This window comes from Eptatretus burgeri, chromosome 7, assembly GCF_056783735.1.
Source record: "Eptatretus burgeri isolate ZD-2024b chromosome 7, Ebu_testis_v1, whole genome shotgun sequence".
NCBI classification, from domain to species: Eukaryota; Metazoa; Chordata; class Myxini; order Myxiniformes; family Myxinidae; genus Eptatretus; species Eptatretus burgeri.
This window is the reverse complement of record NC_140967.1, coordinates 88806269-88822490: the sequence shown is the minus strand read 5'-3', so window position 1 is coordinate 88822490 and position 16222 is coordinate 88806269. Positions and strand designations below refer to the sequence as shown.

The 16222-nt window shown below is 44.1% G+C and overlaps 1 protein-coding gene across 7 annotated transcripts in view; it reads right to left on the bottom strand.

The window, feature by feature from the left end:
- Positions 1 to 16222, bottom strand: part of USP34 (ubiquitin specific peptidase 34) — a 341601-nt gene that overhangs the window by 34238 nt on the left and 291141 nt on the right. For all 7 annotated transcript variants that reach the window (XM_085890368.1, XM_085890370.1, XM_085890369.1 and 4 more), the window contains 8 exons: positions 15273 to 15347; positions 14932 to 15101; positions 14691 to 14739; positions 13500 to 13604; positions 11608 to 11652; positions 7044 to 7148; positions 3546 to 3693; positions 1905 to 2380 (listed from right to left, as the gene is read on the bottom strand). In XM_085890368.1, coding sequence (XP_085746494.1) covers positions 1905 to 2380; positions 3546 to 3693; positions 7044 to 7148; positions 11608 to 11652; positions 13500 to 13604; positions 14691 to 14739; positions 14932 to 15101; positions 15273 to 15347 — 1173 coding nt within the window. The remainder of the gene's footprint in view (positions 1 to 1904; positions 2381 to 3545; positions 3694 to 7043; positions 7149 to 11607; positions 11653 to 13499; positions 13605 to 14690; positions 14740 to 14931; positions 15102 to 15272; positions 15348 to 16222) is intronic.

Genomic DNA, 16222 nt, shown 5'->3' with positions numbered 1-16222 from the left:
TTTTTCCAATTCCAAATACTCGAGATGTCGAGTCACAACCAGTGAAGGCATGAAAGAAGAGAAGATGTGGGCATAGCTCTTCACCCAATGATACTTTCAGCTGGTTGATATTGTGCACCTTCCAGTTCCTGGATGAATTGTCAGAACGAAAATACAGTTCTTTGCTGTCGACGCTAGCGTAATGCAATAATAGCACCAACAGATCTGTATGTTCTCCAATCAGGGTAGTTGATTGTTGGTATGACGATGTCACTGCAGCTTTTACTATGTCTACATCGGCATCCCCTGGTGCATGAATTACGTTCAAGCCAATTTTCTTCATTTCCTCACTGATGAGGTTGATGAGCTGTTGCTTGTTGGAGCTCCTGGACAGGAACTCATCCTTTTTGCCAGAGAATTCTGTTCCAGGTGTGAAGCTGACTTCGGGATGAACAATATGGCCACGGCGCTTGTGTGTATTGTCCTTAATAGATGGTCCATCATCATAACCATCAAAAACGACTGTTGCTTTTCCATAGTGACGAATAGTGAAGTCAGCATACGACTTGGCTATCACATTGAAACTGTCCCCGGCTGTCCATGACAAACGATGCAGCAAGGAGCCACCATCAAGAACATAGTGCTCAGTTTGGGGAACAGAGTCAGACACAGTATCATTTGACACTTTGGCAGAATGGTCTCTGATAGCTTGAACTAATTGAGGTTTGTCAGTCTTTCTGAAAATACCTATACCCTCAAACAGGGCAGGGGGAAATGGGCTCAGCTCATAGCCCATGACATCTTCCAACGAAATGTCTCCTGTTTTTGACACAAGAAATCTTTGAAAGAGTAGAGCAGGGTCAATTGCTCTGTCTGGACCAAGTTTGACTGAAGATACATCTCCAACTTTGAAAATGATTTCAATAGATTTGTTGACATCCGAAACATAGAAATTGACACAAAAATCGCAAATATAGGCCAACTCGTGCCCATTCTATGGCAATTTAAGCCCACGGCGGCCATTTTGGACGCCATCTTGAAAATAGGCCCTTTCCGGTAGGTGGATTTGAGTAGATTTTTAGTATGTTATTTTGGAGGTCAAACCCTACTCAAAACCGTTAAAAAACCTTTTGTATCAATTTTTTTGGGGTAAGGCTATTTTTTGTTGTAGATTTACCCGACTATTTGTTGATGTGGGGGAATTATTATGAAGGCATTGTGGTGCTTGAAGGAATGTTGTAGCGTTGAAGTTTGAGTCTGGTGAAGGTTTGAGGTGAGCATCCGTTGGGTAATGGTGTGAGTTTTGAATGTGAAAAGGCACGCGTTTGCAAATGAGTTGCCCCCGTTGCTGTGGTCTGCTTGCTTGCAGCATAGAGAGGTTGTGTGTGCCAAGTAAAAATCGATAAAGAATGGCAATAAAGACTTGTCGAAAGCCCACCCAACAAATATGACCCATAAATCCATTACACAAAAGGGAAGGGCTATCTAAAAACGAATACCAATGAAATAACTGTCTCAGGAACACTATATATTGTGTTATTGCCTCAGGGGAGTGCCGGGTTTGGAGACAAACAACAATCAATCAATCAATCAATAAATAAATATACATATATTCTGTATAAATATACAGTATATATGTATATATTTTAAGATGAAAGAGTAGCTGTTTCTGTGGTCCGATGAATGGGAATAACTGACAGTGAATGAGATTTCACTGTAATCAATTTCTACATATCCAATCAGAAAAGTGCGTGCCGTGTTACACTGAAGAAGAAGAAGAAAAAAAGTTTCATCCATTTAAACGAGTGAGATGAAAACGTTTTTGCGGCCCAAACACTTGAAAGGACAAAGGAGTATTTTGTTTCCACGAGGGTAACAAATGCAACAGAGGTAGAAGGAAACCAGACGTTCCACAGGTACGGTACCTGATCATCATGGTCGGCGAGGATGTAGTTGAAAGCGATGTTTCGTGCCACCGTGGGGCTTTGAACAACGAGGCGAGCATTTTCAAGGCATCCCACGCAAGCGGCGTGCCAAAAAACCAACAAAGCCTGCTTGTTGTGGTTCGTAGCGATGGCAGGCTCTGACAGGCGAGGCTGATAAATGGCCCAAAGGTCAGGGAAGTAGTGTGCAAACATGAGGCGCTCATTGCGTGATGCCAGGCAGTGCGTGAGTAGGCCAAAGTAGGGCACGAGCTTGGTGGTACCATGTAACTGTACGTCCGCGTACGGTCGTGCACAGGGCAAGAGGTTCAACAGTAGCTGGTAGACACGGTGTAGCACGGTGGTCGCGTCCTGGCCGAGCGGGACCTCCCGGCTCGGGGCCGTGAGAGAACGTGCAGAGCGGAATAGCTGCCTGAAGGAATTACTTGGGATGAGAGAGACGAGCAGGTAAGCGGCAGCTGGTGACAACACGTGGAGGGAGGTGGGAGAAAGATCACTTTTGATACAAATTCACAATTTGTTTACCGACATCAAAAACAAAATGAAAAATATAAAACATAAACGGTAAAAGCAAATATAATTTATTCCAATTCGCTTGGTAGACATGCGATGAATTTTCTTTTCTCCGATTTCATTTTTGTCTCGCATAAAGCTGTTTTCTTCATGTTGAAGTTTTTCATTTGAAGTTTATTGTCGAAAAACATGAAACATTTTTCAAAAACAAACAAACAAACAAACAAACAAACAACAGCAACAGTGTAAGTGCACCCTTCAGCACAGACCACGGAGGCAAGTGCATCCACATCACAAATAATTCAAATGTTCCAGACTATTTACAGGAGCGTCGGTACTGCCGAAGAAATTGCTGGGCGGTTTTTGCCATTGCATTCCCGGCAGTAGTCAGGGCAAGAATTTGGAATTGGCAAAAACACAGCTACCCCTTGTGAAAAACACCATAGGACCTTTAATGTCCACAGACTAACGCTGTCAAACGGGATGCTCAATTTATCGTCCATCCGAGGGACGGCCCACACATTTAATGCCTCGCTCTGCCTGCGAATCACCATGACGACGGTTTATAGCTGGGTCAAGATGGGAACGCTCACCATTGGATTGAAAGCACGAGCTGTTTGGGAATGAATCGCAGGTCCAATGCAAATTTATTTATCTTCAAATCCCGAGATTACATTTTGGCTTTGGAAATCCGAAAACTCAATTGCTTGACAATTTACCGACAAGCTGCTGGAGGGTCTTGGCAGGCTGAGTTGAGAATTACATACAAAACAGGGTGTTCACAACGACGAAAATTGACTAAATGCACTTTCTTACATTTTATAATTAATTGTATTTGCTGTTGTGAAGTGAAACACACATTTGCTATCGTGCAAACCCGTTTGTATAAATGGAGTGGTCACGTTTTCCATAATATGCGTCAGTGCTGTAATCACCAGTCTTCCAAAAAATATTTTGGCCTTTCCGTTGCCCCTTCGACAAAACCGATGAGGATTCCAGGCGTTGTGTTGGGGGGGGGGGGGGGAAACGATCAGGTTAAGAATCGAGTGTGGAATTTTTATACGAGTGTAACAGCACGCCGAGTCAGTAATGACATCACGATAAACTCACAGCTCCGGACTCGCGGATAATTGTGGGCCAGCAGGAAACGCTCCACCCACGTATCCATGTTCTGCATAACCCAGCTGTGAGCTATCTTGTTCCTCGGGGTCTGCATCGCAAGCCAGTCAAGACATTGCGCCGGGTTGTACTCAATCACCTGGTGCACAAAGTGATAGGACAGGGGGAAGGTGGCGGGTGGAGGAAAGATGGACCGATGTTGGAATGCCAGGGTATCTAAAGTAGGATTGCAAGTTTGTTTTTCATAAATCCAACACTTAACAGATAATAAAATACTAAATGTTTAAAAGCAGGTTAAAACAAGTCAATATTTCGGTGAACCAGAAGTGGTTGGAGCAGCACGGCAACACATCTGGGATTTTCGCTAAGTTTGAGTTTGTCAGTCACGGACTTGCTCGTGCATATTGAGAGTAGGTGAATAGATCATCACCGAAAGGAAATTGTTCAGAGAAACCTTGTATTGATAAAAAAATCACAAGCTAGAAGGGCACTCTGTGACATTGCCAGATACACACCTCCACCCACATTATATCATAATACATACTTGCACCAAGTTTGATTTAAATCCCTGAACCCAGATTCAAAAAATTAAATAATTCTGGCTGCCAGACCATGCATCCAATCAGATTGACATTTAAAACGTATATTCCCCACGACTAGGACATTATAATTGTGACGTTTCACGTCAATTGATGAAGCGGTTCAAGAGAAAGAAGTTTGTAAAGATTTTTGTTCAATCCAATATGGCTGCCAGAGCATGTGACCTATTAATTATTTCGTGAACACCCTGGTATCCCCATGGCTTGGGGAACATGTGGGTGAGGTTTCCCCTCGATATGTGAAGCTGTTCTGGAGAAGAAGCTTTAAAAAAGTTATATTCTTCAAAAAAATCATATCTACCAAACCATGTGATCTATGATGTCATAGGTGGAGAACGTTTTGTTCCTCATGGAAAGGCGATCATACGTGTAAAGTTTTGCCTCGATCTGTTATCTCTTGTTATCATAAGGTTTTTATGTTAAAAAAAATATTGCTGCTGAACCACTTGACTTATGACATCTTCAATTTTTTTCCCGTCATACAATTAAGCCCGAGATAACCCTCAAAAATTTTCATACCGATCGGATAAAGCGTTCGACGTATGCAATTATGACATCATAATGAAGCCATTATGATGCATTTTGTCTTGACTGTTATAAGTGCATTACTGTATGGCTGTGAATACATGCTCGTCTGTGTGTGTAATAAAGTGCTTGCTTGTTGAACTGTTTCCCGTTTCGCTGCGTCCTTTCCTTTGTTGAAAGTTCCATCTTGCATCACGTAAGGGATTGATAGTGGGTTTACAACACCCGGTAAATAATCTGAACCGTCGAGGTCGACGATAACTCCGCTCGGTTATCCCTGCAGCACGGAACGAGCCGCTTAAGCGGTTCGTGTCCGAAGTCGACCTGCGGCGAGGTACGATCGCCCAGTCGACCACTCGCGCAGGTACTTAGATAGGTCTAATTTGGGGAGCAACCCTATCCTGCGTGGGTGGGCAATTGGCACGATCGTGGTGAGGTTAAACCCCCACCCGTGACTGGCTCCTGGTGGTAGTTCCAGGAGGGTCACGACTGAATTGTCCGTTCGGTGGGCGAAGCGGCCGCCATTCGAGTCAAGCGGCCGATCGCACGCCGGACGGGCCAGAATTCGTAACAATATTGTTGCGGATTCGCGCCCGCCGGCGTGCGAGCGGCCACGTAACTCGAATCGCGGCACGTCGCCCACCGGACGGACAATCCCGTCGTGACCCTCTCGGACTAACGCAGGGAACTAGTCACGGGTGGGCCTTTCGGCCTCACCACGATCGTGCCAATCGGCCCCCCGCGTGGGATAGGGTTTCTCGCCAAATTCGACCTACCTAAGTACCCACACGGAGGGTAGACCGGGCGATCGCACCTCGCCGCAGGTCGACTTCGGACACGGGCCACTTTAAGCGACCCGTTCCGTACTATCGGGATAACCGAGCGGTGTTATCGTCAACCTGGACGGTTCGATTAATTATCGGGCGTTTTTGCCCACGACCAACCCTTTACGTGAAGTAAGATGGAGATTCAATAAAGGAAAAGACGAAGCGAAACGGGAAAACAGTTCAACATAAAGCACATTTATTTCGCGATGAACGGAAAGCACACATATACAATTACACCAAAAGCAAATGTAAAAGAAGAAGAAACACAATAATACACAAAAAGCAAATGTAAAAGCAAAACACAATGCAGATATACCACCGACTACCGAGCACACGGCAACACTTATACAGTTTTACTTCACAGACGGCGCCGACAACACATATACTCAAAGCAAAAGAAAAGGACCACCCTCAAGGATGATGGGGGCAGACGGGCCTGGGGCCGAGACCACGTCGGGCCTACCCGTCTGATGATGAGCCGCAAAATGGCGGTGGCGCCCCGACTCCGCGGGCCTCGCGGACAGTGTCTGGAATGGGGTGGGAACGGGGCCCCCTTCTCGCACTATCTCAGCGCGGGGGGAAACAGGAGGGGGTTGTTGATGCTCGGGGGAAGGAGGATATCTCCCTGGCTCGGGTCCCGCGACGAGCGTCTCCACCACGACCTCGGTCGCGTTGCCGGCCTCTCCTCTCCGCAGCTCCCCGACTCTGACACGAGCACCCCCTCGACTGCCTTCGCCGCCGCCACCTCTCCAACTCTCCACAGCTCCGTCCAACTGCCTTCTCCGACTCCTCTCTTGACTGGCTCTTCCCAACTCAACTCCGAACTCCACTTGACTGGCTCTTCCCAACTCAACTCCGAACTGCGCTCTTGACTAGCGAACGCGGCCCTTTATAGCCCCCGTGGCCTCGCTCCTTCACCTTTGACCCTTTACCTCTGGCTGGCTCCCCATTGGACAGAAGAAAAGTGGGCGTGAATGCTTTTTGATCCGCGAATTTGCATATAGCGACCACACTCCGACGCACCTGGAGGCGGGGCCAAATCGCCCCACGCTCGCCGATAGGACGGAACAGAAGTGGGCGTGAGTCGTTTTTGATCCGTTTTCTTCGGAAAGGCTGTGGTGTTTCTGCACCCGCTGCTCGGTCGTGGCTGTGGTTGTGAAGCGGCGTTGCGGTTGGTGGTTGTTGTGTGATGGCTGTTGAGACATGGTTGGTGGTGGTAGTAATGGTAGTAATGGCGGCTGGTCCAAAATAAAGATAGTAAAAGAAAAACGGCTATCTAGAGGGGTCGCAGCCCGAATGAATGACATTTATTCCCTCTAAACAACGGGTTTGGGCCTAACTACACATATACTTACAGAGATATCTCACCTAAGGGACCTGAATGGTGGTTTGCGAATTTCGTCAACCACAACAATATCATCAAAAAAAAAAAATCACACTCACCAAAAATCAGGATCCATTATTAAATCAGAATTGTCTGTGCCAGATTTGACAAGGAGAGTAAGCCACCCCAGCTGAATTACTCAAAGGAAGCATACCTCCCAGATCCTGTGCAGGATGTAGCTGGTGAAAGGAGGCATCCCAGGTGGTCCAGCTGCAAACTCCATCAGCATGGAAAGCAGCTTGAAAAAGGGCTGTGCGGCCTGGAGAGGGGGAAGTTGAGAAAGTATGTGAGAGTAATCGTTCTCTTTGATGGCATTGCAATTCGATTCTAAAGCATAACCAGGTAAATTGAGGAAGCAACTTTCGGTGAAAGCGTAGAGAAAGTAAAATGAGAAAATACAGAAGCTGAAGGATTAAAAACAAAAAAACAAACAAAAACAAACAGATGCACCTGGGCTGTTGTGGTAAAGTTTCATTAAAATTGTGTGTGTCGTTTCAGAGAAGTTGAAAGTATTTGTGGACGGACGGACAGAAGGACAAGGCGCCATCTCATAAGCTCCCTGGAACTACGTTCCAGGTGAGTGAACAACAGATTGACAACATTTGAACAAAATGTTAAAGGTACGAACAAACGCTGCCAAGCGAGCCGACGTATTGCCATTTGTAGATGGATCTCTGTTACAATCGTGCAACATTCCTGGAGTTGCGCGAACGGACACAGAAGAGACATGGCAAGAGACTCAGGTTAAACAAGTTGATTGATGCTGGAGAGAAGCAGGTAACATGAGAAAGGAATCTGGTCATGACGGTTACAGGAAAGGACTGGAACTCGATATATGTGATGAAAAATTGGAGACCGACTGAGGATACCTGTCTTTGAAGACTCAACTGTATTTTTGCATCCACGATTCGGTGGTCACTTCCAACAGCGGTAAGAGTTGTGAAGGCACGTACATGCTTCACACTATTTCTCCACTGCTTGCGCACCAAGATGAAGTCAATTTGAGACGTGAATCCAGCAGGGTTTGCGTGCGTCCACATTATCGTGTTTCATAGGAAATCGAGTGCAACTTATAACCATGTTGTTTTGATCGGAGAACTCGCACAGTTGGATGCCGTTTCTGTTGCTGGTTGAATGATTATGAACGTAGCCCTTGTGCCTCTGCATTTAAATATCCACAGATATAACAAAAGCGTGCATCAGTATGGATTGCACATTACATTGAAGATCTTCATAGAATTGTTCAACATCTATTTCTGCAGATGCATTTCTTAAGCGAGTAACATGATACAACATACGTTTTCGGATCTCCCTTGAGAACGGCCATTCATATTCTTTCTGAAAATTTTGAGGAATCAGTCAGGTTGCTTTTGGCACGGCGTCTTACTGCGATACCAACTCCACCAACTGAAGCACCGGCATCGTTGCACGGAGCTGAAGCAGTGATTAGTGTTGAATCCCCAAGAGTGCTGTGTGATAGCTCTTCAGGGTGCATGTGTCTATGCTCTTGAATACAGACTATATCGTAGCAGTACTCCTTCATCAATCGTGGTAATTCCTCCTAAGCGCAGAAAAGATAGCGTTCGTTCATTAATCTGACGAACAATGAAATGACGTGAGCGTCGACAGAAGCTACACAGAGGAGTGTATCTGCAGCCGACCCTCCTTGCGGGTTTAGGATTGTCGCGTCATAATTATTGTCATCCACCATCCTGCTTGTGGTGAGAGGAAGAACGGCAGGGGCTCTAACCCTGGTGCTTGTGTTTGTGTTAATCATGATTTTCAATTATTTGCAGGGTGCTGCATATGGAGATGGGGTCGTAACTCCTCCATCCATGGGTTTACGCCTGTAAGCCAGATGTTTTCCTTCATCTGTGATGGAGTTTTTGATGGTCTATGGGCATTTCCTCCAATAGCCACACCAACAGGGTTTTAGGCATTTGGATCTCAAGGATTTGGATTCCAAACTTGTGGAAACTGAGCTCGTCTCAGGATAATCATCATGTTGTTATCGGATTGTCAACACAGAACATGGCTAGCTCACCAACGACCTTTAGCACCTATACAAACTGCACAATGCACGTCTGGTCTGGTCAACAAAATATATCGGTCCAAACATCGTGGTCGACATAACTGTCTTTAGGGCAACTCGTGGGGAGGTATTAAAATGCGATTAAAAAAAGATATAGCACTGTGTTATTAAGACTCCCCTTATTGGAGAAGAGGAGGGTTAGAGCTGTTGTCGGGTTTGTTTCTACAATTAGTGTTTCCAATTTTTAGTTCACTTGGAACGTAGTTCCGGAGACCTTGTGGGATGGTGTGCCGTCCGTTCGTCAGTCAGTCCATCTGTCCGTCCGTCCACAAATACTTTCGTCTTTCCTGAAACTATACATAAGATTTTGATGAAACTTTACCAGAACGCTTATCACTGTGGATGTACCAAAGTTTGTTCAAGGCATTAAAAAAAAAAAAAAGATATATATATATATATATATATATATATATATATACATATATATACATATATATATATATATATATATATATATATATATATATATATATATATATATATATATATATATGGCACTAAGGGGGTCGATGGGGGTTGCCCCCCATAATAGGTATTTGCTCTCTTTTCAGAAACTGCACACACAAATCCGATTAAACTTGACGACAACCTTCATCACCCATGGTGTACCAAAAGTTTGTTCATGACATCAGAAAAAGTGGGCTCTCAGGGGGTCTCATGGGGATTGCTCCCCCAAATATGTATTTGTTTTCTTCTCTGAAACTACACAAACAATTTGGATGAAACTTGACCACAACCTTCATCACCCATGATGTAACAAAGTTTGTTCATGCCATAAAAAATTCCAGGTCTTAGGGGGTCTGCGGTTGCCACCCAAAATAGGTATTTGCTTTCCTCTCAGAAACAACACACACAATTCTGATGAAACTTCACCATAACTTTTATCACCCTTGATGTACAAAAGTTTGTTCATGGCATTAAAAAACCCCAAAATCCTTCAGTATTTACTTTCTTCTCTGTTATATATGTTGTGGGTCATCCATGCCTACCAGTGGTTCTCTGATTATCTTATCCAGCCACTTCCAGGTGAGCACCCAGGGGTATTGCCCCTATGTTTAATGGTACCCCAGAGTTTCTTAGATTCCTCGGAGTACGAAACCACCATTCGTTTTTTTTTTTCCTTTCCTTTTTTTGCCAATGCCCGAGCTTTATCTCAGATCCGGCTGGGACTTTCAGAATAGAATTTCACCAAAGCTCGACTGAGACTTGTCCGATTGGAATAAAAACTGCCCTCTCGAGATAGCCTAGAGCAAGGAGTATTTACACTGAATTTACATCATAACCCACCGGGTTAAAGGTCAAGGTCAAATGGCAGTCTGAAAAAACCCCCCAAAAAACCCGCATTTTCAAACGCGTGTTTTATCGTTCAATTTTGCCAATGAGGAGTCTCAAAGACCGCTTGGCCTTCCAAGATGTTTTTGCATCATAATGGTGGACCTGCACTGAAGTTGTGCATGTGATATTTGATTTGTGTCAATGTGCTACATTTTTCAGATTGTGACCAAGTTGACAAAAAATATCTTTTTGATCATAACTTGAATAATTTTCCTCTGATATTCATGTCAAGTTTGACATATAGATTGTGGATGGGGACACGTTTTCTTAATCTACACTCTAATCGCTAAATGTTGAAGGTCAAGGTCATATCACGGTTCAAAAAAAAAAAAGCCATTATTGGATCGCGGGCCAAGGTTAAGTCGTGGGAGGTTTACACTTGGCAATTGCTTTGTAATCAGAGATATCTAGTTTAAAGTTTGTAGACATCAAAAACATTAAATATAGAGCTGAGGTTTGTGGTTACTGAAGAACACACATTCTAAAGACTCGGTGTTGAATCATTATTGCTAAAAAAAAGAGCACAAAACCATGTCAAGGAAACTCTTGTCCAAGAGCATTTCTTGGAAGAAATACCGAGACGGAAACCATCACTAGGACGTGTAGCAAACAAAAAGCAGAAGTTGGAGAGGAAGTTGACTGGTGTCATAAAGCCTCTAAAGAGCCCAATCAGTGCTGTTAACACAGCAGCATTCAAATTCTCAGCCAGGTCCTACACAAAAGCATAAGAAGTGTGGGTTTTGTGGAGAATCCCCTGCAAAACATCCGAATCAACGGCAAGTAAATTATAGGATGTTTGGCAAAGCACCTGCTCTGAAAGTTCAAAGTCATTGGTCCATGGACGGTTTCATTGTCGTGTCGGTATGGGTGAGCAGGTGGGGATAAATAATCATATTAATAGAGTTATAAGAAGAACCCACGAGACAGACTACGCACACACACGCAAGCACACAGTGGGAGAGAGAGAAAGGAGAAGAGATATCGAGGGTGAGAGCCAAAGCGGAAGAGAGACAGATAGGAAGAGAAACAAAGAGGAAAAGAGACAGCGAAACAAAGAGGAAGAGAAATGGCGAGACGAGAGGAAGAGAGATGGCGAGACGAGAGGAAGAGAGATGGCGAGACAAGAGGAAGAGAGATGGCGAGACGAGAGGAAGAGAGATGGCGAGACAAGAGGAAGAGAGATGGCGAGACAAGAGGAAGAGAGATGGCGAGACGAGAGGAAGAGAGTCAGAGAGGAAGAGAGATGGTGAGACGAGAGGAAGAGAGACAGAGAGGAAGATGATCAACCCACCTCTGGGCTCAGCTTCGCAATGGACGTAAATATCATTGCAACAATCTAAGAGGGGAGGGAGGAAGAGAATAATTTAAAATGTAAAACAAATCATGACTCTGAGAACCAGACATGCCAGTGACAATGGGAACAATCATGATAAATAATAAGGAATGTGTAACTGATATCAATATGCCTCTCAATATCACATTGAACGCTCTTCGTCATCAATTGCAATGCTGTTTCAACGCAGCAGCTCGTTCAATCCATGTTACTATTTCAGGAACTTGGCGAAATATCCATCAAGGATGGGTGATGGGATTTGCCAGGACTGGAGGGTCACAGGACAACAATCCCAGACGCGCCACCCACCAAAATGTCATGACATCACCCAGCATGGTGAACACTGAGAAAAATATACTTTTGACTGGACAGAACGGAATAAATGGAGATGTAAGTATATTTGGATGACGCAAGTTGAATTTGTAAGACTGTTAATTATGCCGAGAAAGTTTGATGACAATACTCGAAGCAGTGAGTGCCTTTTCAGTTTAATTTGACTTTAATATCCAATTTGAGGATGGGATCCTCCCCTTAGTATGGACAATGGATATTAGAAAGCAAAATAATAAATGATAAAAGCACATATTGAGTAAACAAATAAATAAATTCCCCAAGTCAGCTGGTGTTATGGCAGCAGTGGTTGAAAAAGGAAACAAAAAAAGGTCACTCCCCTCCACCCGTCACCAAAAACTCCACTACAATCGAGGCAACAAGAAGAAACCCATAACTGGTGGGCTTTTGGTTCATTTAGATAAGAACAAATGATGATGAACAAATGAACAAATTAGTTTGATGGGATGAGTCAAATGCAGAAAATCGTTACATATTTCATGCGTTCCTAATGTTGATTGCTTATACAAAGCTTCATTTAAAAATGTGCCCGTAATTGCATTTTTCGGGATTTGACCTTTTGACCCCGTCCCAGGGGGGAGGGGCCAAAATGATACTGCTCTCGCACTTTCTTACCCGGTGGTGATCATAACTATGTACCAAGTTTGGTGAATTAGGACATAGCATGACGGATGTACAGACGTAGCTGATTACAATATCCCCCCCCACCCACCCGTTATTTTTTTCAAAAAACATGGGGGATAACAGAAAGGATTATTTTGGGAATGATGCAAAAATAAAACCGTGGTTAAACGATTCATGGGCAATGCCAATATCAAGTCATTTCAGTGTAGGTTATTATCCCCACGCTTTTTGAAAGAAACAGGGGGATATCGTAATCGGCTCCATCTGTCCATCCGCCCGTCACGCTATCTCCTCCTAAACAGTTGTGCAAAAAAAAAAAAAGTCACCAAACTTGATAGTTATGATCACCACATGGCACGAAGGTACGAGGACAGCATCATTTTTGGCACCGCCCCCTGGGGCAGGGTCAAAATATGAAACACCAAATAAAACATACAATTACACGCACATTTTAAAACTTTCTTCAATGAAACTTTGTATATGGGGGATGCATGAAATAGGAAACGACTTTTTTGGGGATTTGACCCCCGGCTCAGGCTCTAATTTATGAGGACTTATGATCACGGGTCAAAAGGGATAAAATTATTTGAATCAAAATTTGATATTTCGTCATTCCTGTTGAATCTTTCTGCCATCTTTCAACTTTGCTTGAGGTGGGAAGCGTGTGGATTTCCGATGACGCGCCATCGAGTCCGCTCTAGTCTGATTCTGATAAGTTTGATAAGTTTCCTTCGTGGGGCTCCAATTAAAATTTTCATTTTGGTCGTGAAGCTGGTCCCGACCCATCTATAAAAGCAAGCGTGGATCATAATGACCAGACTGGAAAGTGTGTTTTGAAAGGTTTTTCTTGTAAGGTTTGCAGTCAAAGTGCTCACATGCTCCGCGAGCCTGGTGTTGTAACGGCAAAGGCTGAAAATAAGATTGCAAGTCTGTCGGATGTTGATGCCATCTCGAATCTGTTGGAAGAGGAACGGGAATCCCTGCAATAGACAAGCAAATAGCACGAGTTTGAAGCTGCCATGGAAAGAGGAGTGTTAAATAAATAAACAGGTGTCAAAATACATCCACAGTTAAACAACAGTGGGAGCAGCACAGTTGCAAATGCCTGCCCGGAGACAGAGTCTCACGTGTTATGGGCTTTCCTGGCCCAATGACTTCCTCAATGCAAAATGCGATGAAACAACAGGTTTGATTTGCTTTGTGCTAACATATCATCCAAGCTCTCCTGGATGGATGTTAAGTACAACATCGAGTGTTGTTAAGTACAACAGCATCAGCACTAGCAGCGTCAACAAGGACTATGTTCAACTCCTCCCCCCCCACCCCGTATACCTCCCCCAAAGAAAGTGCTGAATGCAAACTCCAATGCCACCACCAACCATGAACCTAAAAAAATAGCACCGCAAAGCGGGCGTAACCCCTCAGCCCCTTGACGCAAACCAATTTCAAGATGGTGGCCATATTGAAAATCACAGCACGCCCATTTTCAAAAGTTACCTTCCTCTACTCAACCCCAACACACCCAGCAAAAATGGATTTAATCGGACAAGGCGTTCTCCTCAAAATCGACGGAAACCAATTTCAAGATGGCTGCCATGGAGGCCACATTGAAAATCGCAGCGTGCCCAATTTCGAAAGGAACATTCCTCTACTCAACCCCAACACACCCTGCAAAAATGGATTTAATCGCACAAGGCGTTCTCCTCTAAATCGACGGAAACCAAAAGTTGACAGACGCCCGGACGGACGGAAGCCCAGACAACGCTTGTGATGACAATACCCCTTAGCCCAATTCGGGCTGAGTGGTAAAAAAACAGAACCTTGAGGATTTTTTTTCCCATATTTTGGTTCAATTACACGAGTTAAATTTAACATGATGCTGTCCAGGTAGACTTCTCAAACTCTCTTTCTTATTACCGATATAACCTGCTCTCTCTGGGCACCTGTAACCTTCGCAGCAGCCGCTAGAGTTCCACATTCATGGGAGTATTAAAAGTTCACGTTGGATTCAAACAATAACAGCATGCAATCATTGTAAAAAGTAAGAAAAATGTTTTTGGTCTTACCTTGCCTCCAGTCAGCGCAGTCATGTCACTTTGGGAAAGTGTGAGATGCCTAAAACAAACATTCCTCAATTTTTAATCCCAAAATCAACGAAAGAAGCAACCACTGCAAATAATTTCAGAATTATAATCATAATTAACATCCACAGTCATTAACCCGTGTAAAAGTAAGATCATGATGGTGAATCGGAAATAAATAATGGGCAGCATAATTATCTTTCAAGCTTCGCCGACAACCACGCACCTCTCAGAACGCGACTGTTCCACCAGGTGAGCAATCAACGTGATCATCTTCTCGAGAGCCGCCGGGCGGTACTTCTCTTCGGCGAAAGCCAGGATGTCTTCGTCCTGCTCATCCTCATCTGCTTCCTCCTCTGACAGCACTTCGGCGGGTGGAGGCGGCTGGGACTGAATCTGAAAGAGCCGAACAATTGCACTTCACTCAGAGAACGTCGGAGTCAAAGTCCGACGAACTAGCGGAAATGCTTGCTCAACCAACGGACCTACGTCAATGCATTCGGACCGGGAATATTCAATCAAAATCTATGAGTTTCAAAAAAAAGCACTCCCCATCCAAAAACTCACGTTTTCAGAGCCTTTCGCTCCCATGTAAAAATGCACCATTGTTGTTATGACTTGCATGGACAATAAAAACTGCCTCTGTAGACAAAACACAAAACCTTCATGTACATTTAAAATGGTACACGGTCAAAATCCCAACTGTACAACAAAATTTCAATGCCATCGAGGAATGATCAGTTCAGTTTTTCCCTTTTTATTTCAATAAAATCTAAATGGCTGTCAGCACACATTTTAACGGGGTGTTCGAAAGTCACCACAAGTCTCATTACCTCCGCCAACGAAGGCGAATGAGGGTTATGTTTTCACCCCTGTTTGTCTGTCTGTCTGTCTGTCTGTCTGTGAGCAGGATATCTCAAAAAGTTATGGACGGATTTGGATAAAACTTTGGTGGACATGTTGGGTGTGTCACAAGGACTAATTTATTACATTTTGGTGAAGATCCAGATCCGGATACTAGAATTTCTAAAGTGATTCTTCACAATTAAGAGATAAGGCCAAAAACTATACATCGCACGATATCTCAAAAAGTTGTGGACGGATTATGACAAAAGGAGGTGGATGAGTTGGGTGGGTGACAGGAACAAGTTGATTAGATTTTGTTTCAGGTACAGATGCAGAGCTGGCTGATCAGTGGGGTACAAAATGTCAACTGCTCAGCCTGCCAGAGATATGTGCTCTACTGAGTGCCGCTCTAGTTTAAAATGTCGTCATTTAATTCCCTATTCTTTTGATCAATTAAAACTTCTCTCGTTTGCGACAGCCTTTGTTCCCTGAATCAGGAACTTTTACAAAGTAACCTAATCGCATTGGTGAACGGCCTGTGCAATGTTTCCATTGCCCGTTAACGGCAATGGAAAAGGCCAATTATTCTTGGGAATCAACCGAGATGCTTCACATTGTTGTCTCATTTGGAAGACGACGTTCGACTTCTGCTGCCTCTGGTTAACGGAGGC